Genomic DNA, 13,700 nt, shown 5'->3' with positions numbered 1-13,700 from the left:
ACACCTGGGAGTCACTAGCTGGTGAAAGAGGGAAATGGCGACACATCCTATGTACTGGTGTGCAATACCACGCCGACCAGTTGCTACTGCAGCTTAGCAACAGGCATCAACGTCAAAAATAACAACTCTCAGCGTCACTTGGCAGCTTCATGTGTGACACTTGGGGCAGAACCTGCCTCTCAAGAATTGGCCTTCACAACCATCAGCAAAGGTGCACTAAGAGAAGACATTCCCACCTAAATGGAATGTTTGCTGTGTGTCCATCATCTTTTATAGATGGAAGGATGCCAACCATATATGAGGGGTGGTGTAGTGAAGATAGGCTTTGCAGAGATAAGGACTATTATGGACTGGAACTAAACTGGTTTATGCTTCACTTTGGTTCTGGTAAAGGGTTCGGCAGAGCTTATCGTGAGTTCTGGAGCCAAGGCAACCAGCTTAAAAAATAATAGGTTCAAAGGTACTTGAAATGTTTGTAGGACTAAATATTTTTTTAAAAAATCATGCCTGAGGTCATCCAAAACTCTGCTGGAAGCGGAGACAGTCAATGACTTCAAGAGGAAGTTGGATGGCCACCTGAGAGAAATAGACTTGCAGGGCTACGGGAAATGAGCCGGGAAATGGGACTGCCTGCATAGATCCATGGAGAGCCGGCATGGACTCGATGGGCCGAATGGCCCCCTTCTGTGCCTTAAATGACTCGATGAGGTAGCCTGCTCCAAAGTATCTGCCATGACTGAGCACGTCCTCAGAATAATTTGTTGAAATTCTCCATAGGTTCTGCCACAAATTTGCCTCAATGAATGGCAATTATATCAGTGTTACACATATTGCTGTAGTGTTGGAGAAGTAGTCATTACAATTGATGCAATGAGGCACTCCATTTGTATTGGCGATCTGCTCCTATTTGATAGGTATCCTATTTTTGTCAGTGATTTGTCTTAACTTCTGACATGGGCAGATGAGGTATCTGCTGCTCTGATATTGTGAACCATTTATTATTCCTATAACCAAGTGTATACTGTCTTGCAAATTGGCGACGAGGACTTACCTGGTTATTGATGAAGTTTTTTTACAGAGTTGATCCTGGATGTCAATATCTAACTGTCCCTACATGAAATTGGGTAGTGAGTGAAGAGAGAGAAGCACAAACACAACGGCAAAGTGACTGAAGGACAGTGCTCTCAAGCGGCTTTGTTCACCAATGATGTTCAGTTTGGGCTCTGCCAGGATCATTTAGCTCCAGAGCTCATTATAGCCTTGGTCCAAACATGGACAAAAGAGCTGAATTGCAGAGGTGAAGTGAGAATGACTGCCCATGACATCAGTGCAGCATTTGACTGAGTGCGAGATCAAGGAGCCTGAGTAAAATTGAAACCAGTGGGAATCATGGAAAAAACTCTCCATTGGAATCATATCTAGCACAAAGGAAGATGCTTGCAGTTAGGAACCAAGGAACAGGAATAGGCCATTTATCCCCTGAGCCTGTTCTGTCATTCAGTGAGATCATGGTTGATACGTATCCAAACTCCATATATCTACTTTTGCCCCATACCCCTTAGTACCTTTAGATAAAATTTATCGATCTCAGATTTAAAATTAACAAGTGATTGAGCATTAATTGTTGTTGGCGAAAGAGAATTCCCAACTTCTACCGCCATGTGCGTGTTTCCTAATTTCACTCCTGAAAGGTCTGGCTCTTATTTTCAGACTCTCTCTCCTGGTCCTACACTCCTCAACCAGCAGAAATAGCTTCTTTCTGTCTATCCTTATTATCTTGAAATATTAGCCAATCATCTAAGATGCAGGACATTGCTGCAGGAGTTCCTGAGGGCAGGGTCCTAGGCCCAACCTTCTTTAGCTGCTTCATTAATGATCTTCCCTCCATCATCAGGTCAGAAGTGGGAATGTTCACTGACGATTGTACAATGTTCAGTTCCATTCACAACTCCTCAGATAATGAAGCAGTCCGTGCTCACATGCAGCAAGACCTGGTCATTCAGGCTTGGGCTGATTAATGGCAAGTAACGAGTGTTAGGCAATGAACATCTCCAATGAGGGAGCCTAAATACCAACCCCTCACCCCACCCCCCCACCACCCTCTTGACATTCAGCAGCATTACTATTGCTGAATGCTCCAACATCAGGATTTTCAGGGTGATCATTGACCATATACTTAACTGGACTAGCCAGATAAATACTGTGACTACACACGTAGGTCAGAGGCTGCATATTCTGTGGCATGTAACTCATCTCTTGACTCCCCAAAGCCTTTCCACCATCTGTAAGGCACATGCCAGGAGTGCGATGGAATACTTTCCACTTAACCTGGATGAGTGCAGCTCCAGCAACACCATCCAGAACAAAACAGCCCACTTGACTGGCGCCACATCCACTGGCTTACATGTCCACTCCCTCCACCATCAGTGTGGCTGCAGTGTGTACCATTTACAAGTTGTACAGCAGCATCTTCTGTGATCATTAATTCTGAATAATTAGTTGTTAAGTTGGATTCAAATCTGTCTTCAGGGATTTGGGAGGAGCGGGAGCAGCAGAATTATCCAAATATTTCAGAATGCTGTAGCCTTGGAGTTTCTTTTAGTTGCCATCATTACTCTTCCTGGGGAGTTGCCTTACTTGTTAAGGAGAATATCACAGCTGTACTGCGGGAGGACACCTCGGAGGGGTCGTCAGCGAGGCAATATGGGTGGAGCTCAGGAATAGGAAGGGTGCAGTCACGATGTTGGGGGTTTTCTACAGCCAGCGGGAGGTAGAGGAGCAGATATGTAGACAGATTTTGGAAAGATGTAAAGGTAACAGGGTTGTAGTGGTGGGTGATTTTAACTTCCCTTATATTGACTGGGACTCACTTAGTGCTAGGGGCTTGGATGGGGCAGAATTTGTAAGGAGCATCCAGGAGGGCTTCTTGAAACAATATGTAGATAGTCCAACTAGGGATGGGGCCGTACTGGACCTGGTATTGGGGAATGAGCCCAGCCAGGTGGTCGAAGTTTCAGTAGGGGAGCATTTCGGGAACAGTGACCATAATTCCATAAGTTTTAAGGTACTTGTGGATAAGGATAAGAGTAGTCCTCGGGTGAAGGTGCTAAATTGGGGGAAGGCTAATTATAACAATATTAGGCAGGAACTGAAGAATTTAGATTGGGGGCGGCTGTTTGAGGGTAAATCAACATCTGACATGTGGGAGTCTTTCAAATGTCAGTTGATTAGAATCCAGGACCAGCACGTTCCTGTGAGGAAGAAGGATAAGTTTGGCAAGTTTCAGGAACCTTGGATAACGCGGGATATTGTGAGCCTAGTCAAAAAGAAAAAGGAAGCATTCGTAAGGGCTGGAAGGCTAGGAACAGACAAATCCCTTGAGGAATATAAAGATAGTAGAAAGGAACTTAAGCAAGGAGTCAGGAGGGCTAAAAGGGGTCATGAAAAGTCATTGGCAAACAGGATTAAGGAAAATTCCAGGGCTTTTTATACATATATAAAGAGCAAGAGGGTAACTAGGGAAAGGGTTGGCCCACTCAAGGACAGAGAAGGGAATCTATGTGTGGAACCAGAGGAAATGGGTGAGGTACTAAATGAGTACTTTGCATCAATATTCACCAAAGAGAAGGACTTGGTGGATGATGAGCCTAGGGAAGGGTGTAGATAGTCTCAGTCATCTTATTATCAAAAAGGAGGAGGTGTTGGGTGTCTTGCAAAGCATTAAAGTAGATAAGTCCCCAGGGCCTGATGGGATCTACCCCAGAATACTGAGTGAGGCAAGGGAAGAAATTGCTGGGGCCTTGACAGAAATCTTTGCATCCTCATTGGCTACAGGTGAGGACTGGAGAATAGCCAGTGTTGTTCCTTTGTTTAAGAAGGGTAGCAAGGATAATCCAGGAAATTATAGGCCGGTGAGCCTTATGTCAGTGGTAGGGAAATTATTAGAGAGGATTCTTCGGGACAGGATTTACTCCCATTTGGAAACAATCAAACTTATTAGCGAGAGGCAGCATGGTTTTGTGAAGGGGAGGTCATGTCTCACTAATTTGATTGAGTCTTTTGAGGAAGTGACAAAGATGATTGATGAAGGAAGGGCAGTGGATGTTATCTATATGGACTTCAGTAAAGCCTTTGACAAGGTCCCTCATGGTAGACTGGTACAAAAGGTGAAGTCACACAGGATCAGAGGTGAGCTGGCAAGATGGATACAGAACTGGCTCTGTCATAGAAGACAGAGGGTAGCAGTGGAAGGGTGCTTTTCTGAATGGAGGGATGTGACTAGTGGTGTTCCGCAGGGATCAGTGCTGCGAACCTTTGCTGTTTGTAGTATATATAAATGATTTGGAGGAAAATGTAGCTGGTCTGATTAGTAAGTTTGCAGACGACACAAAGGTTGGTGGAGTTGCGGATCGTGATGAGGATTGTCAGAGGATACAGCAGGATATAGATCGGTTGGAGACTTGGGCGGAGAATCGGCAGATGGAGTTTAATCCGGACAAATGTGAGGTAATACATTTTGGAAGGTCTAATGCAGGTGGGAGGTATGCAGTAAATGGCAGAACCCTTAGGAGTATTGACAGGCAGAGAGATCTGGGCGTACAGGTCCACAGGTCACTGAAAGTGGCAATGCAGGTGGATAAGGTAGTCAAGAAGGCGTACGGCATGCTTACCTTCATCGGTCGGGGCATAGAGTATAAAAATTGGCAAGTCATGCTGCAGCTGTACAGAACTTTAGTTAGGCCACACTTAGAATATTGCGTGCAATTCTGGTCGCCACACTACCAGAAGGACGTGGAGGCTTTGGAGAGGGTACAGAGGAGGTTTACCAGGATGTTGCCTGGTCTGGAGGGCATTAACTATGAGGAGAGGTTGGATAAACTCAGATTGTTTTCACTGGAACGACAGAGGTGGAGGGGCGACATGATAGAGGTTTACACAGTTATGAGCGGCATAGACAGAGTGGATAGTCAGAAGCTTTTCCCAGGGTGGAAGAGTCAGTTACTAGGGGGCATAGGTTTAAGGTGAGAGGGGCAAAGTTTGGAGGGAATGAGCGAGGCAAGTTCTTTACGCAAAGGGTGGTGAGTGCCTGGAACTTGTTACCTGGGGAGGTGGTGGAAGTAGGTACGATAGCAACGTTTAAGAGGCATCTTTACAAATCCATGAATAGGATGGGAATAGAGGGATACGGTCCCCGGAAGTGCAGAAGGTTTTAGTTTAGGCAGGCATCAAGATCGGCGCAGGCTTGGAGGGCCGAATGGCCTGTTCCTGTGCTGTACTGTTCTTTGTTCTATATGAAAAATGCTGCGTGGCCTCTAAGATTTCAATATTTTGAAGGGTATTGTTGAAATGTATCATAAGCTTCCATGTTATTAGGAGCCATAAAAACAGGCAGCTGGAGGCAACAGCTATAAGTTTCACCTTGGCTGTTTGGGGCACAGAAAGACTTGGAGAAAGTTCTCCAGTGGATTGTCAATTGGCATGTCTATTTATATTCCTTAGCTTAATGCGTACTCCAGCAACCCAGGTTCAACAAATGATTGTGTGTTGAAGCTGTCACTCAGCATTAACAGACCTTTTGGGAGAACTGAACTAAAGGGAGAAAGCAGCATGTGAAACATTAGCTCTTCCATTCCATGTTGACTTTCGGATTGGTCCAGAATCTAGAAGCACAGCTGCATGGGTGCCATTCTGAGGAACATCTTGGAATATATTATGTTGATGACAAAATTCAATCCAGGAACAAGTATGAAGTGCTGATACAGTGCATTAACATTTCAATATATTGTGTTACGGTGGTCGAATGCCAGATTTTGTTGCAGTTTCCCGAATGGTGCTTGCTGATATTTAGCTGTTCCATCATGGAAATGCTGATGGACAGACAAGAACAGAAGGTGGACACATCACTAGTCAGAACTGTACTTGTCATGACTTGGGAGTAGGCCATCTCCAGGCCAGTTGGTTAGGTAAATTAGAATGGGAAAGAAGGGTTAAAAAAAAGCAAGTTGTTTCTTTTTAAAATAAACACGAGTTAAGGATCAGAAGTAGAAATAGTCTTTACGAATGGTGCTCTCCGAGACTTGGGTCTCCCATTATGACAGTTCCACTTAAAAATAAATAAAACAAATTCTGAACACAACTAAGTTATAACACAAAAAGCCTTTGACAGTTGATTTCTTTTTCTGTTGATTAATAATGAACATTTTTTAAAACTTGTTTTTTTTTCCCCTCTCAGAGGACTGTTCATTACCATTCATGACAGAGGTCACATTGCTACAATGTTGAACTCTTGGCCAGAAGAAGATATAAAGGTAGACTTATTTCAAGATTTGTAGATTTCTGTATTCATGCTTTATATTGTGACTACAGACATGACTTTTTAAGTATGACTGATGGGAGTTCAGAACGCAGCGGTGTATTGTATAGGAGATAAATAATAATGCAGTTTCACCTGGTATCTTAAGCCACAAAAGCTTATTGGTGACATCCAAACTGATGTACATTGCATAATTTTACACAGTCCCAGTCACCAACTTTTTTCTTGTATGTAATAGTGTCTTTTATTTGAGGGTTTTTCCGTACAATGGCACTATTGGAAGAGGAGCAGGGAGTTTTCTTGTGTTTCGGGCCAGTATTCTTTGGCAAAATGGCCAAAAAACTGGTAATTCATTTCATTTGTTGTTTATACACTGCACAATTAATTGTTGTGGCTACCTATATACAGTGATAGCACTTAATAATTTATGGGGTGCGAAGTGCTGCAGAACATTTTGAGCATTTAATAAAGTACTATCTAAAAGCAAATTTCTGTTTCATAGAACGTAGAACATAGAACATTACTGCGCAGTACAGACCCTTCGGCCCTCGATGTTGCGCCGACCTGTGAAACCATCTGACCTACACTATTCCATTTTCATCCATATGTCTATCCAATGACCACTTAAATGCCCTTAAAGTTGGCGAGTCTACTACTGTTGCAGGCAGGGCGTTCCACGCCCCTACTACTCTCTGAGTAAAGAAACTACCTCTGACATCTGTCCTATATCTATCACCCCTCAACTTAAAGCTATGTCCCCTCGTGTTTGCCATCACCATCCGAGGAAAAAGACTCTCACTATCCACCCTATCTAACCCTCTGATTATCTTATATGTCTCTATTAAGTCACCTCTCCTCCTCCTTCTCTCTAACGAAAACAACCTCAAGTCCCTCAGCCTTTCGTCGTAAGACCTTCCCTCCATACCAGGCAACATCCTAGTAAATCTCCTTTGCACCCTTTCCAAAGCTTCCACATCCTTCCTATAATGTGGTGACCAGAACTGCACGCAATACTCCAGGTGCGGCCGCACCAGAGTTTTGTACAGCTGCAGCATGACCTCGTGGCTCCGAAACTCGATCCCCCTACTAATAAAAGCTAACACACCATATGCCTTCTTAACAGCCCTATTAACCTGCGTGGCAACTTTCAGGGATTTATGTACCTGGACACCAAGATCTCTCTGCTCATCTACGCTACCAAGAATCTTCCCATTAGCCCAGTACTCTGCATTCCTGTTACTCCTTCCAAAGTGAATCACCTCACACTTTTCCGCATTAATCTCCATTTGCCATCTCTCAGCCCAGCTCTGCAGCCTAGCTATATGTCCCTCTGTAACCTACAACATCCTTCGGCACTATCCACAACTCCACCGACCTTCGTGTCATCCGCAAATTTACTAACCCACCCTTCTACACCCTCATCCAGGTCATTTATAAAAATGACAAACAGCAGTGGCCCCAAAACAGATCCTTGTGGTACACCACTAGTAACTAAACTCCAGGATGAACATTTGCCATCAACCACCACCCTCTGTCTTCTTTCAGCTAGCCAATTTCTGATCCAAAGCACTAAATCACCTTCAATCCCATACTTCCGTATTTTCTGCAATAGCCTACCGTGGGGAACCTTATCAAACGCCTTACTGAAATCCATATACACCACATCCACGGCTTTACCCTCATCCACCTGTTTGGTCACCTTCTCGAAAAACTCAATAAGGTTTGTGAGGCACGACCTACCCTTCACAAATCCATGCTGACTATCGCTAATGAACTTATTCTTTTCAAGATGATTATAAATCCTATCTCTTATAACCTTTTCCAACATTTTACCCGTAACCGAAGTAAGGCTCACAGGTCGATAATTACCAGGGCTGTCTCTACTCCCCTTCTTGAACAAGGGGACAACATTTGCTATCCTCCAATCTTCCGGCACTATTCCTGTCGACAATGACGACATAAAGATCAAGGTCAAAGGCTCTGCAATCTCCTCCCTGGCTTCCCAGAGAATCCGAGGATAAATCCCATCTGGCCCAGGGGACTTATCTATTTTCACACTTTCCAAAATTGCTAACACCTCCTCCTTGTGAACCTCAATCCCATCTAGCCTAGTAGTCTGTATCTCAGTATTCTCCTCGACAACATTTTCTTTCTCTACTGTAAATACTGATGAAAAATATTCATTTAACACGTCCCCTACCTCCTCTGATTCCACACACAACTTCCCACTACTATCCTTGATTGGCCCTAATCTAACTCTAGTCATTCTTTTATTCCTGATATACCTATAGAAAGCCTTAGGGTTTTCCGTGATCCTATCCGCCAATGACTTCTCGTGTCCTCTCCTCGCTCTTCTTAGCTCTCCCTTTAGATCCTTCCTGGCTAGCTTGTAACTCTCAAGCGCCCTAACTGAGCCTTCACGTCTCATCCTAACATAAGCCGCCTTCTTCCTCTTGACAAGCACTTCAACTTCTTTAGTAAACCACGGCTCCCTCGCTCGACAACTTCCTCCCTGCCTGACACACAGTAGCTGCTACTTGAATAAGCTCCACGTTTCGATTGTGCCCATCCCCTGCAGTTTCCTTGCCCATCCTACGCATCCTAAATCTTGCCTAATCGCATCATAATTTCCTTTCCCCCAGCTATAATTCTTGCCCTGCGGTATATACCTGTCCCTGCCCATCGCTAAGGTGAACATAACCGAATTGTGATCACTATCACCAAAGTGCTCACCTACATCTAAATCTAACACCTGGCCGGGTTCATTACCCAGTACCAAATCCAATGTGGCATCGCCCCTGGTTGGCCTGTCTACATACTGTGTCAGAAAACCCTCCACATACTGGACAAAAACTGACCCATCTAAAGTACTCGAACTATAGTATTTCCAGTCAATATTTGGAAAGTTGAAGTCCCCCATAACAACTACCCTATTACTCTCGCTCCTGTCGAGAATCATCTTCGCTATCCTTTCCTCTACATCTCTGGAACTATTCGGAGGTCTATAGAAAACTCCCAACAGGGTGACCTCTCCTCTCCTGTTTCTAACCTCGGCCCATACAACCTCAGTAGACGAGTCCTCAAACGTCCTTTCTGCCGCCGTAATACTCTCCTTGATTAACTGCCACACCCCCCCCTCTTTTACCATCTTCTCTGTTCTTACTGAAACATCTAAATCCCGGAACCTGCAACATCCATTCCTGTCCCTGCTCTACCCATGTCTCCGAAATGGCCACAACATCGAGATCCCAGGTACCAACCCATGCTGCAAGCTCACCCACCTTATTCCGGATGCTCCTGGCGTTGAAGTAGACACACTTTAAACCAAGTTCTTGCTTGCCAGTGCCCTCTTGCGTCCTTGTAACCTTATCCCTGACCTCACTGCTCTCAACATCCTGTATACTGGAACTCCAATTTAGGTTCCCATCCCCCTGCTGAATTAGTTTAAACCCCCCCCGAAGAGCACTAGCAAATCTCCCCCCCCCCAGGATATTGGTACCCCTCTGGTTCAGGTGAAGACCATCCTGTTTGTAGAGGTCCCACCTACCCCAGAAAGAGCCCCAATTATCCAGGAAACCAAAACCCTCCCTGCTGCACCATCCCTGCAGCCACGTGTTCAACTCCTCTCTCTCCCTATTCCTCGCTTCGCTAGCACGTGGCACGGGCAACAACCCAGAGATAACAACTCTGTTTGTTCTCGCTCTAAGCTTCCACCCTAGCTCCTTGAATTTCTGCCTTAAATCCCCATCTCTCTTCCTACCTATGTCGTTGGTGCCTATGTGGACCACGACTTGGGGCTGCTCCCCCTCCCCCTTAAGGATCCCAAAAACAAGATCCGAGACATCACGAACCCTGGCACCTGGGAAGCAACACACCAACCGTGAGTCTCTCTCGTTCCCACAGAACCTCCTATCTGTTCCCCTAACTATGGAGTCCCCAATGACTAATGCTCTGCTCCTCTTCCCCCTTCCCTTCTGAGCAACAGGGACAGACTCTGTGCCAGAGACCTGTACCCCATTGCTTACCCCTGGTAACTTTGGTTTTTCTTTTTCTCATTCTTTGTTTCTTCATTCTAATATTATGTTTATCTTTACTTTCACTTCTCTTTCCTCTCCATTTGTTGCTCTCTTGCTCTTTTCTCATTTATTTATTCTCTTTTTCTCTACTTCTCACTTTCGTTCTTTGTCCTTTTATTTCTTCCTGGGTTTATCTGCAACTTTGAATTGCAACACAGGAAGATTGCCTTTGTGTTTTCTTTACATGATGATTATACCGGATTAGGTTTGTAATGGAATTAGTTTTCAATGAAAAACTCTTCCTATTTTGTTACATTCGATTATTTCCCTCCCACCTCTCTCCCCCCTCCCATCTAACGTAAAAACATTACACAGTAATGCTCCTTATAATATAGTTTACACAGCCTTTCAGAAAACCTTTTAACATAGCTCTACATGAGATACTTTTAATTAAGCTAAAAGCTGAGGAAATTCACCATAGATGTTAGTTAGAAATTAAAATAAAATTATGAGCGTATAATATCAGAAAGGTGAGAAGGAGTTGTTGAGACAATTACTGCATGCGTGAATGCTTGGAATTATATTCTTCTAATTTACACTGAAACCCATTGTAAGCTTGTCAAATTTGCAGGCTCTTGGGAGAGTAGCATTTAGCCATTTGAAGAAGGATTTACATCTCATACAGTTGGGTGGATAATTCCATGATTTTAAAATGAATTGAAATAGTACATGGAGAGTTGGTAAATATTTTAGAAGTAGTAACTGATGGGAATGTTACTGTTGTCTAAAAATACAGCAAAAAAGGTTCAAAAAAAGCTAATAGAATGGTTACCAGAATAATGGACTGGATTTCTAGACAGGCTGTATTAAGATTTCATTCAAGCTATAGTTCAGTACTCGACCAGAAGAGCCAGATTACTGGAGGAATAACAGTCGTAGGGTCAAAGGGCCATTATTCATCCATTGTTTTCTTTCTCCACACTTCATTCTTGACAGGTTTAGTGAAATGCTCCAGAATACATTGTTTTTTGTCGGTATTTAATTCCTTGCACGAATTTGAGTCTTAAACAAATTACACTTAAATACTGAATAAGTTGTTTGTGAAGCTCTTGATTGCTTATTCGCATTATCAGAACATAGTGCTCTAAATAACTAGAGCTCTTGCAATAGAAAAAATTGACTAATTATTTGTTACCAAAATAATTTGGTGTTTCAGCTCTTTCAGCAAAAAATCTCACATCGAAAGTTAATTTTTGATATTTTTTTCTGAAATTCTGAAGCTTAGTTTAAACAAAAGAACACTATGCAATTAGAGCGAAATATTATGTGGAAGAGCAGCTCTTTTTTTTAATTGTCTCTTGCTAGGCCTCCCATGTACTTCAAATAAGTCCAGTAACATCAAAGTACACAGATGCCAAAGAACGAAAAATTGGCAGATGACAAAAAGAGGACAACAGACTCAGTTGAGAGCTTTCCGGAACACACTCAGCATTTTCGATACTCAATCAAAAGTAGAAGTAGGAGGAAAAATGATCTTATACGTAGAAAGGTTAAGGAGTCTACTGGGATAAATATAAAAGCATGCAGAAACAAGTTAAAAAGGGTGATGAGAGGATCTGGATAAAACATAGCTACAGGTAGAAAACCCAACTTTGAGAAATTCTTTACATTCAGAGAAGGCATGAGAACCCTAAAAGATGTTCATGGTCAAACACTGAATGGACATAATATAGTTCATGTCCTGAATAATTGCTTCCTCCACATTATTCACTGGTGCAGACATGAGTGTGCTTCCCTAAATAGCAACAGTCTAATTAAAATTAATAACTTCAACACAAATGAGATGGAAATGCTGCAATAAAAGGGCTCAAAATAAATAAATCTCTCGGGTTAGCAAATTTACAGCAAGTTTTATCAACACATGGAAGAGCTTTCTGAGTACGGTTATGGAAGCAAAATCTTCTAACAACCATTTGGTTACCATGATATGGATGGAGTGCAAAGAATCTGTAGGATCTTTCTGGATTCATGACTTTAGACAAGCCAGATGACCCTCTTCATCTGTATCAATTTTCTTGACAAATGTATTCAGACTAGCCCTATTTGCTAATGTTAATCAAATCTCATGTATCTCAGTGAAACTGATTTCTTCAAAGGCAATTATATAAAGTTGATGACCCATGGATGCGCTACTTTCTTAATTTCTCTGAGCTGTTCCTGTTTTAATCCTTTGTTTGTTCCTTTTTTCTAATCTTTGGTCTATTCAATAGTCATTGTAACATAAAAAGTTGCATTCTCGTTAGACCCTTGAGCAAAAACTATAATGGAGGAAAGAACATGCTACCTAATAAAAGAACATGATGACCTTGGTAAATAAGATCAGCCGAAGAATTACGTTGCTTTGTTTTTCATGTACTTTGTGCATATTTCTGGACATGTTACACTGGATCTCCTGTTCCCTGTTTCAGCTTAATGTTGTTTATGCCCCCTCTGCCTAATGTTGTAGATGCCAATCAGAATAATTTGATGTTTTATTCTGAAGCACTACACTGTATGAAAACTGTACAGAAAGGAACTGGGCTAAGTAACCCCTAAATATGGGTGCAGAGGACTGAGTTTTTCCACTGGTACATTTAATTGGAGAGTTTGCAGTTTAATCAGAGGGCTTACAATGAACATTTGGTAAAAGTGATTTAGCCAGATGTCCCAAATCATTATTCACTGGAGCTGAGCAAAGATTGTCTTGTAATACAGGCACACATACAAATCTGATCTCCAACCAGCATTTTTTTTAAATGTCCAAGTATGAGTTTACTGTTTTGGTTTTTAAGTGTCAGCTGACTCAGTTGGCAGACTCCTCACCTCAGCATCAAGTGTCATGGATTCAAACCCCACTCTCAGACTTGAGCACATAATTGAGGCAAATATTTCAGTACAATACTGAGATGCTACATTTCCGATATGGCATTATTTGAATAAAGGCCTTTGAAGAGAGGCCTCATCCTCCTGTTCCAGTGATTCAGATAGAGATAAAGATTCCTATACACTATTCAGAGAAGTTTTCCCATGCCCTGCTTGTCGTTCCTTCCTCATCCAACAGCTTCAAAAACAGGTTCTTGGTAGGTGCAAAATGGCTGCTGCCTTTACTCAGATGACAGCAATAATTACTCGAGAATGTTTTGGAGAGATGGCGTTCGCCAGAGCTGGCGGGCAGCCATAAAGACAGGGCTAAATTGTGGCGAGTCGAAGAGACTTAGTAGTTGGCAGGAAAAAAGACAGAGGCGCAAGGGGAGAGCCAACTGTGTAACAGCCCCGACAAACAAATTTCTCTGCAGCACCTGTGGAAGAGCCTGTCACTCCAGAATTGGCCT

The 13,700-nt window shown here is 42.9% G+C and overlaps 1 protein-coding gene across 1 annotated transcript in view; it reads left to right on the top strand.

Moving 5' to 3' along the window:
• The window catches only part of LOC137371408 (NADP-dependent malic enzyme-like), a 216,695-nt gene that overhangs the window by 108,913 nt on the left and 94,082 nt on the right, over window positions 1-13,700 (top strand). Inside the window, exon 5 of the mRNA XM_068033969.1 lies at window positions 6,233-6,308. Coding sequence (XP_067890070.1) covers window positions 6,233-6,308 — 76 coding nt within the window. The remainder of the gene's footprint in view (window positions 1-6,232; window positions 6,309-13,700) is intronic.

Source organism: Heterodontus francisci, chromosome 6 (genome assembly GCF_036365525.1).
Source record: "Heterodontus francisci isolate sHetFra1 chromosome 6, sHetFra1.hap1, whole genome shotgun sequence".
NCBI classification, from domain to species: Eukaryota; Metazoa; Chordata; class Chondrichthyes; order Heterodontiformes; family Heterodontidae; genus Heterodontus; species Heterodontus francisci.
Note: the sequence above shows the minus strand (reverse complement) of the source record. Positions and strands in the feature narration are given on the sequence as shown.